The sequence below is a fragment of the Meriones unguiculatus genome, chromosome 2, assembly GCF_030254825.1.
Source record: "Meriones unguiculatus strain TT.TT164.6M chromosome 2, Bangor_MerUng_6.1, whole genome shotgun sequence".
Classification (NCBI taxonomy): domain Eukaryota; kingdom Metazoa; phylum Chordata; class Mammalia; order Rodentia; family Muridae; genus Meriones; species Meriones unguiculatus.
In genome coordinates this window covers 19,770,001-19,790,852 of record NC_083350.1, presented here as the reverse complement: position 1 = coordinate 19,790,852, position 20,852 = coordinate 19,770,001, and the positions used below count along the sequence as shown (strand labels likewise).

General features: G+C 42.5%; 1 protein-coding gene across 16 annotated transcripts in view; it reads left to right on the top strand.

The window, feature by feature from the left end:
• The window catches only part of Tcf4 (transcription factor 4), a 339,325-nt gene that overhangs the window by 315,366 nt on the left and 3,107 nt on the right, over positions 1-20,852 (top strand). For 11 of the 16 annotated variants that reach the window (XM_060377099.1, XM_060377094.1, XM_060377096.1 and 8 more), the window contains 5 exons: positions 12,069-12,204; positions 14,152-14,314; positions 17,835-18,064; positions 18,891-19,031; positions 19,218-20,852. The exon at positions 19,218-20,852 is cut by the window's right edge and continues 3,107 nt beyond it. In XM_060377099.1, coding sequence (XP_060233082.1) covers positions 12,069-12,204; positions 14,152-14,314; positions 17,835-18,064; positions 18,891-19,027 — 666 coding nt within the window. In that variant the 3' untranslated portion in view covers positions 19,028-19,031; positions 19,218-20,852. Of the gene's footprint in view, positions 1-12,068; positions 12,205-14,151; positions 14,315-17,834; positions 18,065-18,890; positions 19,041-19,217 lie in introns of all 16 variants that reach the window. The other 5 variants (XM_060377098.1, XM_060377097.1, XM_060377102.1 and 2 more) reach the window with 2 other exon arrangements.

The window sequence follows — 20,852 nt, the reverse complement described above, 5'->3', positions numbered from 1 at the left end:
CCGAAAGATTCAATATTATTCAATATTCTGGTCATTCTTCAAAAGAAAGTTTTATTGACATAAAAAGAAAAGAAAGGGAACTTTAAGAAATTCAAGCAGAAATTATTTGTTCAAGAGCTGCTTCAGAACCCTTCAGCTTAGACCACGGTTGTGTTCTGCATCAGTTCAGCAAGACTCAGACTCGCTGTGCAGCCAGTCCGTGGGGCCATTCCACCTCAAGAGCAGTGAGTGGCTAGAACTCCAGCCCTGTACACACACACCCTGGGTTTCATTGGTCCGTTCTCTTCGATCTCTCATAGCTTCTTTATTCAGATCCAGGCCTGATGACATGGAAACTGTCAGTCTCTCTGCTTAGACTCATAACCCCAATCCCCTGCTGTCTGTGCTCCTGGAACAAGCAAATCCAATGCACATATTTAACATCCTGTAGCCATGTGCTGTGAGCAAATAAATTTTTAAAACCTTACCTTCTTCCCCCATTTTCCTATGTGAAAATGAAATACGCATTTAAAACAAACCGACTAGCTTTAGCCTGCTCTTGGTGGTGGTTGTTTTCTTCTTAAATAACGGAGGGAAAGTCAAGCAAATGTTTTCAGCGGCCTTAGTCATCTTTTATGTTGTTATTAACTGTCAAATGTGAGAACAATGTTAAACCGGCATGTGAACAATCCTCAAATTGTTTAAAAAAAAAAAAAAAAAGGATTGCCTCTATGTTCTCAGAGCAGATTCTTCTAGAAAGAAAAGCATGCATTGTGTACACGTGAAAACCCACTCCTTCACCCACTCCTTGTATCTTAGCTTGCCTTAGACATAGTAGTGGGACTTAGAGGTACGAGAGTGGTAGGATTTCATGGGAGCCTATCCTGGCCTACCCACAGTACAACAAGTATATGCCTCACTTTAGGACAAAGTAGAATTACAGAGTGACCCAAGACATGCTGAGACTAGGACAAGATTAAACTTAGGCAAGAGTCTGTAAAAATTTTAGCAGTTGCAGAGAGGTATGCTAGAGAAGCCAGAGCATAAACATGGTTTCAAAAGAACTAAAAAGAAAACAGAACAAAGTGCTTATATGCTCAAATAGCAGTAAGGAAATTACCTGATGATGGTCTGGCCTTTCAGCTGGTAGCCCAGGCTGCTCCAAGCCCCTCCCTCACAGGGCAGCAGCTCCAGCAATTGGTTTGAGCATTGCACATGAGAGTCCACAGGAAGAGTAAGTTTTCATGTATATTTTTTTACATCCAAATTAAATTAACTCATGGAATTTTCCACCCTTGGGAATTAAAGTAGCAGTTCATGAAGTAATTCGGTTATGTCATTCATACCAAAACAGAAAATACTGGTGTAGCTTGGCAGTGTTTAAAAGCCAAAATGAGGCCTTAGCCATTTTATATTTCTTCAAATTCCATGGCCCTTGTGTTAGTTTAACTTTTATTGTGGCTGTAAATTTTGCAAATCAAAAGTATCCTAGCTGCTTAGAAAACATGTGTTTAAAACAAAACAAAAAACAAAACAAAACAAAAAACAGAAAAAAAAATGGTTCACAGCAGGAGGAGGGTTTAGGAAAACATCAGCTTTGGGGCTAAAAACTGAAAGGTGGGACTCTACATTTTCTGTCAGACCTAATTGGTTGACATTCACAGTTGTGCTTAATTATAGCTTCCCCTCTCTCCATAAATCATCCAAGAACTGGAAAGCTGAGTTTAGCCAAAAGATCTGTCCGATATTAGTAAGGGGAAGCATTGTTGTACAATAGCCACACGCCCTTGAAAGCAGCTAATTGGATGTATTGTGAAAAGCCACAGAACTGAGTTTGCACATTTTCGTTTCACATGCGCCTTCTCTCCAGCCTCTGCACACGAACAGCTCTGGTGTGGAGCTGCAAGTGTGTGAAAGTTATTGGAGAATGGTAGTCTCTGGGTAATGTTTCTGTACGCTGCCCAATTTTCCCCCGTACACTAGATGGGAAACAGCTGGGTTTTGTTTTAAACGTTGTTTTGAGAAAAGTCTGAATCTTGAGATACAGGGCTGAGGTCACTGGTAAGGCAGGTGCTCACCAGCAAGTGAGAAAACCGCCAGGGGTGGGCTGGCTCAGGAATCTGCTGCGGGGACTTCCTCCTAGAGGAAAAAGTGTTGAAGCTTGCTCCCCTGTTTAGGACACCAACTGGTGTAAGTAAGTAATCGCATTAGCAGTACCACCATTAGAGACAGAGTATCTCTGAACACAGTTAGCCCTTGAGTGAATAATTAGCTCAGTATGATGGAATCCAACATGGTCATTTCCTCCACAGGACGACAGCTCCAAGGCTCTGAGGTTCTACAGCTCCTCAGAGGTTTTAAGTGAGTGAAATAACCACTGCTGTAAATAAGTCAAAGCCCAACAGCCTGGGTCTGGGGTGGGTTTGCTTTTTGTTTGTTTGTTTGTCTTTGGTTTTTTGGTTTTGTTGTGTTTTCTTTTGTTTTAAGGCTATATAGGGAAAGGAGAGAAATGAAGACCACTTGGCAAAATACACACTGAAGAAAAACAAAAGAAGAAACATCAGGAACCACTAGAGATCAGGGCAGGGCAGGCACCCACTACTCCTAGGACGGAGGGAAATCAGCTTCCTCTTCTCTGGGAGCAGACAGTTATTAGCATCTGTTTATTCAGTCGGAAATTTAGATTAACATTGTAAACTTTTTTTTTTTTTTTAAGAACTAGGAGAAAATCTGTTTGGGAAGTTGGCTCCATATATCAAATCTGCCTTGCCAAAAAAAACTTCCTTTCTCAGAACACATGTACTAGAGTTGAGCAATGTTATGATTCTCTGAGAAGCTCGGGATTACCAAAAAGTTTGTCCCCATTAACTGGGACAGAAGGGGGCAGAGAGATGGAAAGGCCTTTGCTGTTGACGGGTTCTACTGTAGACTTCCCACATCAAATTAGTCCTTATGTCTGTTGCTGCTCCACTTTTCCATAATGACTCAAAAGGGACCATTTTGCCCCTACTCTTCACTTTCTCTCCTCTCCATCCCAAACCTTTGCCATGGTCAGACATACACAGATAGACTTTCTACAAACTGCTCTTTGCAGATCACCCTCCGGGAAATACTGAACAGGGTGCTTAGTGCTTTGTCATCCTGGTCCCGAAAAAGGGAAGAATTATTTAAAAAAAAAATGGATATTGGCATTTTTTTTTCCTTGATTTAATGCTACTCTTAATGTCATTTTCTTTTATTAAATCCTTTCTTTTGCTTTTGATCTTATTTATAGCAGCCACTGGTCATATGGAAACCATTACTGTAGAGCTGGGAGATGAAAGCCTTCATTGCAGCTAAGTAAGAGTGAATCATTTGAGCCAGTAATACACACATACAGTAAGGTGCCATGTGTGTCCAGAATGCCCTGTGTGTTCGCTTTGTAGCAGAGTTGTTGAGCTTTAGAATGCTCTGCACAAAAATCTGCTTTTTGTCAGAGATATGTAGTCTGACAATATGAAAACATATGTTAACACAGAGCCCTCAGCTCCTTGCTTCATGTACAGAGAGACAGACAGACACAGAATCAGACACAGAAAACACACACACACAGGGAGAGAGAGAGGCAGAGTCAGACAGAGACAGAGAGACAGGCAGAGACTACCTAATGTTATTTATTGATGTAAAAATATAAATTTCCCATTACGGTGGGAGATTATGTAATTACTGTCAAAAATCAAACTCTTACAGATAGGCTTAGACAACTGCCATCAAAATCTTCCTTGCCCTTCAAAACTTATCTCAGTTGCCCTTGTTTCCCCAAACAGATATGACTTCATCATCCGTTAAACCCTCTGTGACCTTGTTCTCTTTTAAGAGATCCATTTTATTTTCTCTTATATCATAATATTATGCCACTGATATAATGTGTCTGTTAAGTAACAGATATGCCTGCCTTTCGTTATTTTTTTGTTCATGTGAGTACCTAAAGCGTACCTAGCATTTGGACATCTGAGGCTTATGCTGAGTTAAATGTAATGTTTGTTACTAGACAGAAAACACACAAAAGTGGGTATCTGGCATTATCAAAGGTTACCAATGTCAGGCCTCTTCTCTGGACGCACACCATTGGTGTTTAGGGAACATCTACCCACATCCTGTAGTGATGGTGATGGTCCATGAGCTGAAGCTAAGCCCTGACCATACGGCATTCATAGCGCAGTTTAAAAGTCTTTGCCCAGCACCAACTGACAGTGCCCTTGAATGTTTTATGTATAGTGACTTCAATGACTTAGGCAGAGTAGGATCCTCCCGAGGCCCAGCAAGGAAATGGCAAAGTATAGAATTATGGAGATAAGTACTGTCCTGAAGGAACTAGAAGTGGGCTGGTGGCTATGGAGGAATTAATGACACAAAAGCTGTTGGGGAAAGAGACAAGCCCAGCAGGAAAGCCTTTCCTTGTTTCCTGAGTAATGTTGAAGGGAGCCCAGCAGCTGAGGGGCCATAACTACATAGCAAATGATTCAAACTGATCAATGTAAAAGTCAGGGACTGCTGAGATGGACCCAGGTATCCAGATAAAGGATCAACATCAGAAGATGGAACTCTAGATTTGGTCCATAGAACACTAACTACGATGAACCTTAATGGAAGGGCCAAATCCTGGGAAAAGAATATAGGATTCCAAAGATGAAGCTTAACAGATAGGGAAGATACAGTTCATTCTTTTGGGCAGACTCATTTGTGCCTTTGTTCCTTCTACAGATATTTACTACAGGCGTTTGTTAGGTGCTGTGTTCCGCACAGTGTGGTGCTGGACACCCGGCTGGGGTAGGAAGGGAGTGAAGAAAAGATGAGCACAAAAGAAAGAGCAGACGTGGACTTAGAAGCTGCGATAGGGTGGGTGACATGTGCTCTGACGACTGAGCAGCACCAGCACAGTAACAAATGTGTTTATTTTATATTTTATACAGCACAGAGGGAGGGGTTAGCTGGCCTCAGTAGGAGGTTCTGTAGGTTCCTTAGGGGAACCATGTCAAGATACAAACATTTGGGAGGAGGGAGCTGATCAGTCATAACCACTCATGCTTGCACATGTCACCATTCACACTCAGGACAGAGTAAGGCTTGAAGATCACTCTGAGCTCTACCCTGGGTGGGAGACTCGGCCATCCCCATGGGTCCGAGGCACAGTTCTCTGACACGGCCTGCCTATGTCAACAATGTGCAGCATTTCCTCAGGACTCTCCACACCTATGTTCAGTGCCCCCTCAGCTCCACACGGATAAGCAAGCTCCAAGTAGATGCCAGGTGTCATAGTTTGTCTTTGGTGACGGGCAGTCCGTGTGGCTCCAGAGCGTTTCGCAGGGAAGTTGGCAGCAGTAGCACGCGCACACAGGTCTGCTTTGGGGAGCCACAGTTACGGGTGTACCCCAAGTGTCCGACTGGCTTCTAAACAGAAGAAGCTGTTTCCGGGTAACTTCAGGTCCCCACCCATTGTCGCCAAGCTGGATGGAGGTGACTCACTGCAGCAGGACAATCTTTAGTTCCATAAAATAGATTTAGCAGCCTGCTACCTGGACCAGAATAGACTGGGCTCCCCTAAGCTCCCCAACAGTTCCTGCTTCGTACCCTGCATCCAGGCAGCACCCCCTTTGTAGGAAAGCTAGGTAAAGAGTTGCGAGCAGTAGAGGGTGAAAATGCAAAAGGGAAACAGTTCCAGCACGTGAGACCTAGAAAAAGAAAAATGAACTGAATTCAGCTCTCACCATACCACAGAATCGTTCATTATAACGTCTTGATGGATGGTCCATGAGCTTGGCTTGGTTAGTCATGTGACCACTGGCTAGCTTCTATGTAAGTCACCTTGAAGGGGCTGGAGAGATGGCTCACTGGTTAGCAGCATAGACCACTTTTGCAGAGGACTTTTGGCTCCCAGCACCTACACAGTGCTTCACAATCATTTGTGACTCCAATTCCAGGGCACCCGAAGCCTCTTGTGGACGCAACAAGCACTTCATGCATGTCATGCATGTACTATTACACGTGTGTCAGCAAAGCACTCACACATCAACTAAATCAATCCTGAAAACTTTAAATCGGCTTGATTTTATCTGGAGAATAAGCATTAAATAAATTCTTAGAGTTACCCAAAAAGGAATCACAGCAAATTTTAGACAAAGTGTGAGTAAAGCCATGAGATTCCCGGAAAAAACAAGTAGATGTTCTTATGGCAGCTACGAGATCATCTCCCAGTGACATCCAAAGAATCAAGGCAGATTCACACACAGGACCTGGACCCACACCTGCTTTCCGTGAGAAGTCCTTGAAATATTTAATTATGTGAGTTATTACCAAAAAAGTCTGATAACTTTTAAAACAGAGCAGTTAGGAATTTGTATTTGTGGTTGAAGGATATCCTCAGTGTTAGGGACTTCTCCAATGATTGGCTTTTAGAGTTCTGTTTGGCTTTCTACGAGTCCCTGGGTCTTTGGAACATTCCCCTCAGTATTGGTCCTCTGCTGGCTTTCTGTGATCTTTTAGCTCCAGCTCGGAACCATTAAAATTTTCCAACGTATTTATTTCTACCTCTTTGAAGGATATACTTTTTGCCTAAATGAGATGCTGCACATAGGAGCAAATAAGTTTGCTTTCCTCTACTATGACAGAGATCTAGAAAGGTGATAGAAGCTGAAATTGACTATCCTTTACTGTCATGTATAAATGATATTTCATGGGGAGACTGCCACTGAACACCAAAAATATTTGCCATGTCAGTAAGCCATGATGAGAGGGAACCATTCCCGGTATGTGTGTGTGTGTGTGTGTGTGTGTATCTGTATGTGTGTCTATGTGTGTGTGTTTCAAAACACAGAAATGTAAAAAAAGAATCCAGCATCTTTTTTATACCACTTTTCTTGTTCCTCTTGTATGTTCTGAAAACCAGAAGCCGTCAATAACGAGCATCAGTTTTCAATAAACCAGAAAGTGCCAGTAACATATCTGGTTTTGTGCCATTGTTACATGGGTCTTGACATGGATGGATGACATTTGCCAAAAGTCCCCATCCTGCTCTTTTAGAAGGATTATGGTAGAGTAGGAGGGGTAGGGTCTGAAAGCCTGTTTGGATGCAGTTATCTCTGGCGATAACATTAACTAGAATTGAATAACTGCCAAATGAAATTTAATACATTTTCCCATCCATGAAATAGGCCTCTTAAATACAACAGAATAATTACTTTCACAATACTCCCTGGAAACAAAGAGAGCAAAAGCATTGAATATCTTTTTTGTTTGTGGTGTTTGTTGTTAGCTTAAGGATAAAGACAAGGGTATTTACCGAGATGCTCTTCGGCGTCGCTGAGTAAAATCAGCCTGGCCAACGGCCACCTAATTTGAAACTGCTTGTCTTTTAAATCTGTTTATGTTGGAAGAGTCGTGGCAAATATTAAATTCTATAATTTAGTTAGACAGCTTGGCCTTGGCCTGAGTTGGTCATCTCTGATTTTTTTCCTGTAATATAAAGAAACATAATACACTTTGAATATGTTATGTATGTGTATTTATATTCATGTAGCATTTGTGTAGACATATACATACCTATGTAGATATTATACATATATGTTTATATATGCAGTTTTCTAACAAAAGCTCCTGGAAGCAAGGCCCGTGTGCCCTTTAACTCACTTTCCTTTCCTAGCTGGACAGTAAAGTTGCTCAGTATCATAAGCTCCCTGCCTAAGTTTAGATCTTTTCTAGTTCTGCAACTAGGTGTTGGGTGAGTCACTCGGCTGTGCTCACCCTTTGATTTCTTCTCTGAAATTAAGTTTAGCCTGACTCCTTTGTCTCTCTAAGCTAGTGGTTCTCGACCTTCCTAATTCTGTGTGACCCTTTACTATAGTTCCTTATTTGTAGTGACCTCCAACTGTAACACTATTTTTGTTGCTACTTCATAACTTTAATTTGCTACATTCTAATGTAAATATCTGATATGCAGTATATCTGATAATGCAACCCCTGTAAAAGGGTCTTTTGATTCCCCCCAAAGGGGTCATGACTCACAAGTTGAGAACAATTTCACTAATCCCTTGAACTCTTATGCTCTATGAATTTAATATGTCTTAATGTTCTGCAGAAAGTATGATTATTTAAGTTACATGGTATTTATATAATTCTAAAAGTTAATATATGTCTGAATGTATTTGATTATTCCCAATGCTAACCTAAAGCAGGAGAATTTCATTTCTGGCTCTTCCAGAATTAGTGTATATTCTGACCTAAGATCCAAAGTGACTTAGAGATTATTTTGCATGAACTATCCATGACCTATCAGGTGTGCAGAAGAAGCGGACAAAGGTAGCTTTCTTCACTCCATGTCCCTTGGACCACATGAGCACAGAGTAGTCTGTTCGTATCTGACCTGTGTTGTCTTCAAGGTGAGGAGCTGATCCTTCAGACAGCCTTGACTCTCAGAACTTAGAAATGCTCGCAGCAGATACAGAGCAGGAAGAATGATCTCAAGGATGCTATGAATGATCTGGGGACAGAAGGGCCAGAACCAGAGGAAAGCAAACACTCTCTAGAGGCAGAAGTGGGGCCAGATAGTCCATAAGAAATGGCCTTAGGTTCACTGGGCTTTCTTGGCCCCAAACCCAACTCACAGAATCCAATCTGATTAATTGTATTGTATTTAGCTCCGATAAGTCTCTGTTCCACTTTGTCAGAATGCCACACCAAATTGGTCAATACATAAAAGTTTGACAAGGATTGCTGTAAGCTCAGTTCATTGTGCTTGTATAGAGAGAGGTGTGAATTAAGTAAATAGGTCAATCGTAATTAAATTAATTAATTTTAAATTTCATTTTTAACGTAAGTGCCTCAAATTGCATTGCAGTGGCTACAGGGAGAAGAGTCCATTCAGTAGTGGTAGTAAAATTAACTATTCTTACAAATTACTTTTAATTCTTTTGAGTCCACATAGAAGTTTATCAAAAGAGGGCTTTAGTAAATAAGAATTTTCTAAACATAATATATAAAATATATCATACTAATATTCAATCCATTGGTTAAAGAATTTTTTCCTGGTTATGTTACTTATCCTGCCCAGAATGAGTCAGTCTCTGATGTGGAGGTCCTCTGTCTGTTTTGATAGCTATAATTGTATTGGGTTTGCACTAGCCGGCACCACCAACCTACCTTGTTTCTATGTGACTAGAGGTCATCTTTCTAAAAGAAAATAGGGTTGAGACATACAGTCTGAGGCCAAGAAGACAAGCAATCAAAGTTAATTCTTCAAAATGGAATATTATTCCGTAGCTACAGGCTCCAGCTCATTACCACATTACCACATGAAGCTGGACACATTCAAGGTTATTTATGTGACCCAAAATACACAAAACAGTGAAACATCAAAGGGACTCTTGACCCCACTTTCTCAATGGGAAATGAATCATATTTGAAATTATGAAAGATAAAAGTAAACTGACAAACAGCCCTAAACTCCAAAAGGGAGTACCTGAGGTATCTTCATTCTCAGATATAACCTTGGGTATGTCCTACTGCCATACAGTGGAAGGACTTAAAATCTGAACCAGCTGGAGGTGGTGAATTCAAAAGTGGCCATCAGTAAAGGCAGCGAGCGTCTTGAGGGCCCTTGAGCTTCATCAGCTATCAGTTTCAGACAATAAGCAAGTATTTCCAATTAAAGTACTTAGTCCTGTGGACAAGTTTTGTCTATACACTAACGATTTTCCATATAATAATAGAATTGTTTGTGCTAAACCTGGGCTTATTCTCTGTGACCTATAGTGCCATTTCTTATCATTTTTGCACTTGATCAACTCATGATGGCTACTACCATCTCACAGAGAAAGCATCAAAGCTGGAACTCTACCTTCCTCTTTTCACTCTATAAACCCGACTTTCACAGTCAGCTCAGATGAAGAATATAGCAAGGTTGTAAGTTCATTTTTTCCTATCATGGGAACTGGAAGGGAAAATACACAATTGGTATCTGTTTTAAGAAACACCTTAAATTCTCTCACAGCTGCCTACAGAAAAGGCTCATGCACATTTGTAGAATGGTTGAAGGAGAAGGGTCTGCCATCTTCACTAAGGTCAAATTGTAGTTGCTTTCAGGGATCCCAACCTAGAGTCATCCCCTCTAGAAATGGAAGATGCTTAATGCATTGGGGTTTTCAAACTAGAACTTAAAACCTGCGTGAAAAGTGATCACCGTTCTTGTTCTAGAGAAAAATAAAAACGTGCCTGAAGGAATAGGTGGCCGTGGCCTGACTGCAGGAGAAGACCTGAGTTCAGAGAAGACCGGGTGTGTATCTGCCTGTTAGTGTAGAGAGCGGACTTAGCCTGTGTGGAGCTCTAGTCTGCACACTGGGACCAGGGAGTGCGCTCTGCCACGCCAGTCTGGGCTCAAAACCGAACAGGCTGCTTTGGAAGGTGCAAGGGGTCTCGGTACATCGGAAGAGGCCTAGTGGACACTCAGTAACCACCATTTAGAAAGTTCATGTTAAGGACACGCAGTAAGCTCACAGAGCCGGACTGTCCCTTTGTCTCCGCTGAAATGCTCATTTACACTTCCTAACATTCGGGGCTTTTGAGTCCTTTTACTACTCCAGCTGTGCTTTGAATCTAAACAATTACAATAATTTACGTGATCTTCCTTCCGGGCCCTGTATTGTTTTGTTTGCTATTGCTTTGGAGTGTGTGTGTGTGTGTGTGTGCTATGTGGCTACTTTGGCAGGATCTGTGTATGTGTAAAGGTGATACAAAATCCTCAGCTGCTCTGATTAGTGAGGTGGTAGTTTTGCTTCACATCTTTGGAAATTGTCATTTTTTTCCTTTGTGTGTTTCTATTTTTTATTAGGAAAGTAAATTTTGATTCACGGCAGTGTAAGTTCATGGATAAAAGCTTTTTAGAGTTAGCCTCACTGTATGGCGCAAACACTCACTGGATAGTGGGCTAACTAAATACAGAGTCAAATGTGAATGCTTCCTGTTCCCTTGGCTTACAAATGTTTAATGGTTTTACCCCAAGGCATGTGCTATGAAGTCGGCAACTGTACTTCTAGTGCCATGCATTCATCATCTCTGAACCCCAAACCCCAGAATAGGTAGTTCTGCTTCCTAAAACCAAGCGGTATTCTTTTCAAATGAAGTAACCATGCTGAACTCTGTAAGTTTATTCTCAGTAGCATAAAGGGTATGATATTCAGTATGGTATCTTTCTTAAGATCCGAGTAGTGGGGATGAGAGGAAGCTGGAACACTGTCCAGACATTCTCACATAGCGATGATGGCATTACTGGTGTGTTTAATAAAACCTTTATTGGTACATTTTCCGGTGTGGTGGCATTGGCAGAAATTGTCCCCCTTTGGATTTGTAACTCGGCAGCTGATGAAATACAGTGAACATTAATTTGGAATGGGCTGCCAGTTTTGGAAAGCCAGGTGACATTTTATTATATTTGTACCAAGCAGGGGCTGTGTCCCATAATGCGGTAGCTTCCGCTGTCAGAGTTAGCTGGCATTATGGAAGAGAGAGAGAGAGAGAGAGAGAGAGAGAGAGAGAGAGAGAGAGAGAGAGAGAATGGCAGGCCTGAGAATCTTATCCCCTGAAATGAAAGTCGAATGCCAAATTGAAATTCCTGTAGGATTTCCGATAGCAATGGGGGAATTGAGAAGCCCACAATTAAGCATATGGGCATTAAGATAATTGTCGGATCTGTTGGCGGACATGATGGAAGACAGATGGGTACGAATCAGTGCGCTCCACTGCAGCACCCTGGGAGACAATTTGACGTTTTACCTGCCTGAGCTCCTCTGCCATATTTGTCACTGGATGTAAGGCATGGCATCTTACTGAGTGTTAAGTGTTGGGTTGGTTTTCTTTTTTCTTTCTTTTTTTTTTCCCCATTGCAGAGCAGAACTGTAGGCATATGTGCAGTCCTTCAGCGCCCTCTAGTGAAACATATTTGGAGGATGTTTTTCTTCACAGGCTGCCCTTCATGCATCACATCCCAGATTGATACCCCTGGAAAATATCTGTTGTTCCTCCATCCACACTCAGCACTCCATTTCCTCTCATTGTCTCAGGTTGGGGCCCACCGTGAAGATGGCGTGGCTCTGAGAGGCAGCCATTCTCTCCTGCCAAACCAGGTTCCAGTCCCACAGCTTCCTGTCCAGTCTGCAACTTCCCCTGACTTGAACCCACCCCAAGACCCTTACAGAGGTAAGTCGTCTCTTTGGAAAACAATAGTCTTCACTTTGATGTCAACTGTCCCTTAGCAGCATCTTGGAGGCCCTGGCAGAAAACCAAGAACCCAATTTGGTATAGAAGTGGTAAAAAAAAAAAAAAAAAAAAAAAAAAAAGGAGAGTAGCTAGAATTTGGCCAGCTAATTGTGTTTCTTCAGCCGCTGTTTTCCTCCGACGTCCTCTGATATCCCAGTCCCGTTTCAGTAGGGAATTAGACAACAGACAGATGAGAGGAAATTTTATTTTAGCTATTTCCACATTTTATTCATTCAGTTCCTCTAATATGGTTAGTTGTGGCCTGAAAATGATGTTTCCAAATGGGTAGGAAGGAAATGGTTTTGTTGTTTAAGATGGAAGGAAATGTAGGTACATTAAAAAAAAAAAAAAAAAAAGAAGAGTGAACTGGGCTGGATGGTTTGGGCTGTGGAGTGATCAAGCCCTGCAACAGTGTGTTCTGCCCCCATCCCCTACTACAAGGACTTTCACGCCCCCAGGAAGTTGTGATATGATACAAAGACTAAAGTGGAGCCAGCTTCCTGTGCTGCTCTTGAGCCAGAGGAACAACATTCACTTATGGTATCTTCTCCCTCGCTCCATGTTTAAAATAAACAAGATAACACTACCTTGGGAATTCCAGTCACCAGGCTTTCAGCTGTTGACCTAAATGAACACTGAATAATTTTTGTAGATACAGGTACAGAGTTCACTTTTTATCAAAACAATAGTGATCCCATGCCTTGTCTGTTACTCTTTGTTATGTGGTTCTCCAACTGTAGCCCAAGAGGCTAATTAAAATGCAGATTCTGGTAGTGTGACCGTTGGACCGTGCCTAGCTCAGGGCTCCCAGATGGGAAGTGCTGCTGGCCCATGAAACAAATCCTGAGTCACAAGTTTTCAGAACACACAGATTGTAAGTAGAAGGATCTGTGACAGACATAGAGCAGCCCGAGAAAGAGTTACGGTAAGGCTGTGTTTTAAATGTAGTGTGAAGGCCAGAGAGTGGTTAAGAGTGGTGGTGAGCAACCATGAGAACCAGAACATGGGTGTCAGCACGTACATAAGAAGCTGAGCATCCTACACACACCTGCCACGCTAACTCCCAGAGGAGAGGACACAGAAGAATCACTGGAGCTTGCTGTCTTCCTGACAACCAAGAAAACACGAGACCGAGGTTTTAGGGAGAGCCCTCGCCTCAAAGGAATAGGCAGAGAATCAGAGAATAATAGAAGAGGATACCAGATGCCCTCTTCTGGCCTCCTGGAGAACACGTGTGTGCCCAGGCATATACACGTGAGTACGCACTCACAGAGACACCTACAAACAAATAACTAACCTGCCAAATGTTGCGTGAACATGAGCAGTGGAGCAAAGCTAAAACTCCAGATTGCTCCTGTGAGCACTGCACCTCCTTGCATAGGTGCCATTTTTTAAACACTGATTACTCCTCAAATAGAAGAGAAGCTTAATTTCAGAATATCATTAGGGTATCTATTGAAGCCTTGACTGCACATATTTAGCGTACTCCCTGGGAATTATATTTTAAGGACATTTTTCTATTAAATCATTGCATATGGAAGAAACTCAATATAATAGCTGATATTTACTCGGGTTCTTAATCAGAACATTGAGGTGTATGATTTTCATGATTATGATTTTCATTGCAATTAAGTTGATGTTTTGTAGACAGTGAAATTACCATCTACTCCAAAAGATTGCAAAATAGAATTTAACCTCAGCGCCGATGCAGGGAAAACTTGTTTCCACAGGTGCGTTTTGGAAACTTCGCCAGACAGCAGGGGAAAGTGATGGAGGATCCCGGTTCTGGCTGGCTGGAAGCTTTGCATTTCTGGGGCTTGTGTCCTTGCCTATGGAGTTCCGGACATCACCTGATGTGTTTCTTTTCTGATTTCTTTCTTTCTATAGGAATGCCACCAGGTCTCCAGGGCCAGAGCGTGTCTTCTGGCAGCTCTGAGATCAAATCTGATGATGAGGGTGACGAGAACCTGCAAGACACAAAGTCTTCTGAGGACAAGAAATTAGATGACGACAAGAAGGATATCAAATCAATTACTAGGTCAAGATCTAGGTAACAGTATATAATACTGTCGCTTCATTTAATTCCTTTATTGGACTTTGATGAAGTGAACAGAACAGGAAGAAACTACTCAGTTTTTTCCTGGCAGGTAAAGCCTCAGATGAAAAGAAAAAAAATGAAAGGCCTATTCTAGAAGCATTTGAGGTATCGTTTAAGATACCTGCATTCTAGTGAAGCCTAATTGCCTTTGAATTTTCAAATTTGGACCTAATGCTAATTAATTGCACACCATAAAATTATTTGTACCTGATTCACATGAAAACAGTTTCTTTTTAAAACTGTATTCTTCAAATTTGGTCAAAAATGTTTTTTCCTAAAAAATCTTTCTAAAAGGGAGGTTTTAGCCATACTATACAGTCAATTAATTGTATATACAAATATAAGGGTTTTTTTTGCTTATCTCTTAGAAAATTCTGATTTCCTACTTTTATCCTAAACAGGTTGCTGTGTATAAAATAAATTTTAATGTTTTTCCCTCCTCTCTGCTACTAAAAACACAACTGCAGAGAAATGGCTTCCAGGTGATATTCTTAAATATCCACTACCTTTACATTTCTGTGTGTCTCTCTAAACTTGAGTCTGGTAATCAGAGGATTTGCGGTTCCATGGCACCATCCGCATTGCCTTCATTCCTTTGGGTTAATTTTCTCTGCAGATTACCCAGTTGTGCCAAGACCACAGCTTTTTTTTTAAAGGTTGTGGTTCCCAGGCTACAGCTGGCATCTTTCACGAATCACGTTCAAGCTGCCTTTTCATGTCTTTATAGCTATCACGACAAATTACATTCTGTGTCCTGCCACTGCTTGCTCTAGAGATGCTCTCTTACCTCTTCACTGTCGTATCTCCCACCATTTCAGTTTCCCGATTTGGGCGATAAAGGCAAAAAAGCCTTGGGTGGGGATTTTACATCCTAAAGAGCTTGTGACTAGCCAGTTCTTGGTGATTTAGTGGCCATCACACACACACATACACACACACACACACACACACGTATATGTATGTATGTGTGTGTGTGTGTATATATATATATATGTATGTATGTATGTATTATTGGCTTCTCAGAAGTTTCAGAATATCATTTTACTTGCCATTTACTTGTCCTCATCTTAGCCGTCATCCTCTTGCCATTTATACTGTATGCCTTGCCGTATCTGCAGAAAAGCAGTGCTTTTCAAATCTAGTTTGTCCGTGAGCAATTCATTTATATGAGTAACTCATTTCTAATTAGTCACTATCCTGAAAACTTTCAGAGGACAGGTTCCCATTTTCTGATTTCCCCTTCTGTAAGCTATGGCAGGTGGTCAGTGTCTAAAACATATTGCCAGTCTTTTGCTTGGGGATAGGCCTAACAGAGACTCAACTAATTCCTTTTTGCCTGATGAAATGAAGGAGCAGTATGACTGCCTGCATTTCCTTGACACCAGCAGAAATTCTGGGAGAGGGGAAAGGGAGAGCCAGGAGGAAAATGAGGAGGCAGAGAAAGAAGAGGTTCTGCCCTAGGCTTCAGTTCGGGGTGTGTGGCTCTCACAGCAGCAGCAGCAGCAGCCTCGGCGCTGGCTGTGAGGTCAGAAGTCAAGCCTTGCAGCATTTCACAGCCCCAGCCCCGGCAAACTCTTCCGTGCCGGCATGCACACACCCTCCGGGCTTACAGTGTCTAGGAATGCCATTCTTGTTCCTTCCTGGTTAGTTCCTCTCCAGGGTAATTTGCCATGTTGGCAACTGGGATGCCACCTGAGGACTTTGATTTCCTCTCTTTCTTATTAGCACGTGTTCATCATGCGTGGTGATGGGTTTCGTAGCAACGTTTCCCTTCAAGCCCACCGTGGGCTTTGAGCATTTGCACTCTCCTTTCCCTTGCTTCCTTCTACTACCCAGCAGTGTGCCTGCTTCTTCTTCCCTGCGTTGGGAACGCTGGGCAGCACACACAGAAGGGTGAGCCCAGGCCCCTGACTCTCACCCTGTACAAAACAATCAATTTTAAATGGGTGGAGGACCCAGTTGTAAAACCCGAGACTAGAAAGAAAGCGCTTCAAGATACAGGCGTGGGCAAGGGTGTTGGTGTTCTAAGCAGGACTCCAGGGGTTTAGGGACAGGCCGCAGGGGAAGGCTGCACCCATGCCTTTGAAGTCAGCCCTCATTCCATGAACACTGAGGAGCTAATCTTCTTCATCCTCAGTTTTTAGTGTGAGGGTTCATCATCGTGACTCTTTGAACAATTTGGGCCTAGGGGATTTTAAGCTTCAAGATTCTATGCCCAGTGGCTTGGCCTGAAAATAGTCACCTCCCTCTTGTCTATGCTTCCTTCTCCCTCTCCCTCTCCCTCTGCTCCTTCTCCCTCTCCTCCCTCTACCTGTCTATCCCTTCCCCTCCCTCTCTTCTTCTTCCCCCCCACCTCTCTTACTTATTTTTTATTTCCCTAATGCTTCTTAAATTCAGAATCCAGAAAATATTTTTGCTCATGGTATCTCATCTAGAGGTTTTTGTTTGTTTTTGGTGTGTCTTCTTGAGACAGAAGGAAAAAAAAAAAGAAAAAAAAAAACAACTCTCTTCCAACTCTCTTTTCTTTATAATAATCCTCAAAATGTTTGAAATCCTGGCTCCCTGAATCCATCTGTGAGTGATATATTTTCCAAATGGTTCATCTGCCTTCTACTGGAAAGTCTCAGATGGTCACTGTGACCATCAAAGATGGTCAGAACCCCGACCTTATGCATACTGAACCCATGCTTTTGTGATGAATCACAGAATAGTTAGGTTCTAACAGAGAGACCTGTCTGGCTTCCTTTGTGACTCACAGGGATCATTATGGTCAGTCATAAAGAGGAGGTGTTTGGGTTTGTGTTGTGTTACATAGCTGATGTCAATTCAGGTTTCCTCAACTTTGAATCTCACAAGCATCCATAAGGTGAAAGACCACGGAAATCGTCTTTCTTTGTTTTTTCCCATGTATATAATTACTAGCATTCTCGAGACTCAGAGAAGGCTGGTGGGTTGGGCAGTCTTCAGAGGTGGACACTGTTGGCACTCTGATAGTTCTAGTTCATACAACCTGTTAACCTGGCTTATGTTTACTGTGCTCTACCAAAATCTGATTGTGAATCACTTATTTTCCATGGGTTTCACATATCACAGTATAAAAAAAGTTTTAAAGATGGTTTGGGCAATCTTGTAAGTGTTCTTATAAGTCTAAACCAAGCCTGGATTGCTGTCGACATGAAGACTGAGCAAAGGCGTGTGAAGCCTTCATTCCCCTTCTGTGTCCCCCGACAACAGAATGGACATACTCTGGCCCTGCCAGAGCCAGTTCACCATCTTTTGTTTGATTTGGATAAAATTCCTGGCAACAACCAAAAGTTTCATGTGTGCATTTCTTAAGCCAACCCCAAGGTCAGATGCAGGTCAACGGAGGAAATTCTGCTAAGGACGGATCTGACAAGTCTGAAAGAAAATGTAACATGGACCCCATCATCCCTGCAGCACTAGTAAAGGTCTGGTCCCTCTTGCCTTGCAGCAATAACGACGATGAGGACCTGACCCCAGAGCAGAAGGCCGAACGTGAGAAGGAGAGGAGGATGGCCAATAATGCCCGCGAGCGCCTGCGGGTCCGAGACATCAACGAGGCTTTCAAGGAGCTGGGCCGCATGGTGCAGCTCCACCTGAAGAGTGACAAGCCCCAGACCAAGCTCCTGATTCTCCACCAGGCCGTGGCTGTCATCCTCAGCCTGGAGCAGCAAGTGCGAGGTCAGCGCACAGACACTTGCACACACACCCCAAAGAATTGCGTGGATGCGGGCTGTCTCCCGGTCCGTCTCCTGGGATTAGGACGTAGGATGCCGATATAGCGTGTGGTACAGCTGTTCTGTTTGTGCTGGCAATTACCACACACGCTCTCCCAACCTGTTTTCATGCTTTTCCTTTGTGGAGGTGGATGTGTGCGGGTACCAGTGTGTGGGGAGGGGGAGCCGTCAGAGGTTAGTTACTCTGGAGCGTCATTCCACAGGTGCCCCAGAGAGACAGGGCCTCTCCCTGGGACCTGAGGCTTGCTAGTTAGACTAGGGCTGGCTAGCCAGGGAGTGCCAAGGATGTGCCTGTCCATCTTGCCAGTGCTGCTTTACAAGTTTGCCGCCACACCCGCCTTTCTGTGTGAACACTGGGTACTGAGCTCAGGTCCTCAGGCTCACACAGCCATCATTCCTAGTGAGCTAGCCATCTTCCTGACCCGTATTCTTTTTAGAAATATCACTGCTGCTGTTCTGACAAAGGCTCTTTGTTCCGTAACTCAGACTAGCCTAGAACTTTGCATAGCAGAGACTGACCTTAAATTCACAATTCTCCTGGCTCTGCCTCTCAGGGGCAGGGATCTCAGACCTGAGCCGTCACCCCTGCCTCTATACTGTCATGTGGTGGCGTGGAGTCGGTGTGCAGCTGATGACCGTTCACATGAGTCACCCGCTTCCCTAACTGCCACCTCATCCTGTAATGGAGTCTAGCACGAGCAGAAGAGGGCTTCTCCGCCCGTTGGGGAGCCCTGTGCTGACTGCATGCCCTGTGCTTTCTCATCCCACAGAAAGGAATCTGAACCCAAAAGCCGCCTGTCTGAAAAGAAGGGAGGAGGAGAAGGTGTCCTCAGAGCCTCCCCCGCTCTCCTTGGCTGGCCCGCACCCTGGGATGGGAGACGCAGCGAATCACATGGGACAGATGTGAAAGGGTATGCTCGGTCGGTTCCCCGCCATTGCCGTCCTCCGGTTCTCCTCAGGTTTTACTGAGATTAGCCTGTATTTTCTTTTCTTTTAAAAAAAAAAAAAAAAAGGCGGGAGGGGGGCTTTTAAAATAATTTAAAATTTTATTTTTCTATCACTGTATTAACTGGTTTTTTCTCCTTTTCCTTTCTCAGGTCCAAGTTGCCACCTTGCTTCATTAAAACAAGAGACCACTTCCTTAACAGCTGTACTATCCTAAACCCACATAAACACTGCTCCTTGACCCCTTTTTTTGTAATATAAGACAAGTCTGAGTAGTTATGAATCGCAGACGCAAGAGGTTTCAGCATTCCCAATTATCAAAAAACAGAAAAACAAACAAAAAAAATATGAAAGAAAGAAAGAAAGAAAAAAAGTGCAACTTGAGCGGCGACTCCCTTAACATATCACTCTGAATGTGCGCAGCAGTATGTACAGGCTGAGACACAGCCCAGAGACCGAATGGCAATCCTTCCACACTGTGGAGCAATGCATTTGTGCCTAAACTTCTTTTGGAAAAAAAAAAAATATAATTAATTTGTAAGTCTGAAAAAAAAATATTTAATTTAAAAAAATTGTAAACTTGCAATAATGAAAAAGTGTACTTCTGAAGAAAACGACATGAACGTTTTTGTTGGTATTCAAGTCAGCTAGTGTTTCTAATTACCGGATTTTGAATAGGGGAAGCCCGGCTGCCCTCAAAACAAAACCAGCAAACGTCCTGATGGCAACGAAATGATGACATTAGCCATTCCTTAGGGTAGGAGGGACAGATGGATGTTATAGACCTATGACAAATATATATATAAATATATATATAAATATATATTAAAAATTTAGTGACTATGGTAAGCTTTTGTTCATTTGTTTCAGACTTTTTTCTCCTGTAAAAAAATAGTACTGATTAACTTTTTTAAAAGAAAGATTTTACTGTAAATATGGATTTTTTTTTTTTTGTCTGATTTTTTGTCCCTTCTCCCGGTTTGTTATCGTAACTGTAGTGCCAACTCTGCTTCTGGAGGGGCAGTGCAGGACGAAGTTCTGACCCTGATGTTGCTTCTCATTCATAAGTAGTAGAAAGTTGTTTCTCCAGTCTTTTGGGAACACAGGACTTAAAAGTCACATCATGTGTAGAAATTACACGCAGCGTTGCCCGGGCAAGGCAAAGAGAGTTTGCCTGGCTGGTGGCACTGCCCTTGTAACCCTCGCCTGGGATTTTCAGAGGTACACGGTTAGAATGCTACAAAGTTACCACTGTGCCTTCCAATGTTTATATCATCGGAAACATAACATAATCAAAGTGGCTGTGATTTAACAAAACGATTCAAGTGTTACCTACCTGTGTAGCCGAAGTAGTGTGCAGTGAGGCGTTTCTGAATACATGGTCAGATTTTTGGAAAAAATTAAAAAAAAAAAAATTAAAAAAAAGAGTCAAGTTAAAAAACCGTCAAACGATAAAATTGCAAGTAGTGTGACCGAGCTGATTGATTTTGTTGCTTTCTTGATTTTTTTTTTCTTCAAAATGGGTTTACTAAAAAGTAGATGACTTACCTGCCTCCTCCTTCGTCTGAAAAATGCCAACCAATCATGCAGCATTATAACAAGCCTTATACGCCCTAAAGCATTAAGTTGCACTTTCAGGAGGGGTAGTGCAGTATTCTCTGGCCAGTATGAATGAAGTTTATACTTAACATTTGATAGAAACATAGATCAAACTATGGCACAGCAACTCATCAGATAGCTAGCGTTGACTCTGGGCACAATGAACCAATTCCCACCCGAAACCTTCC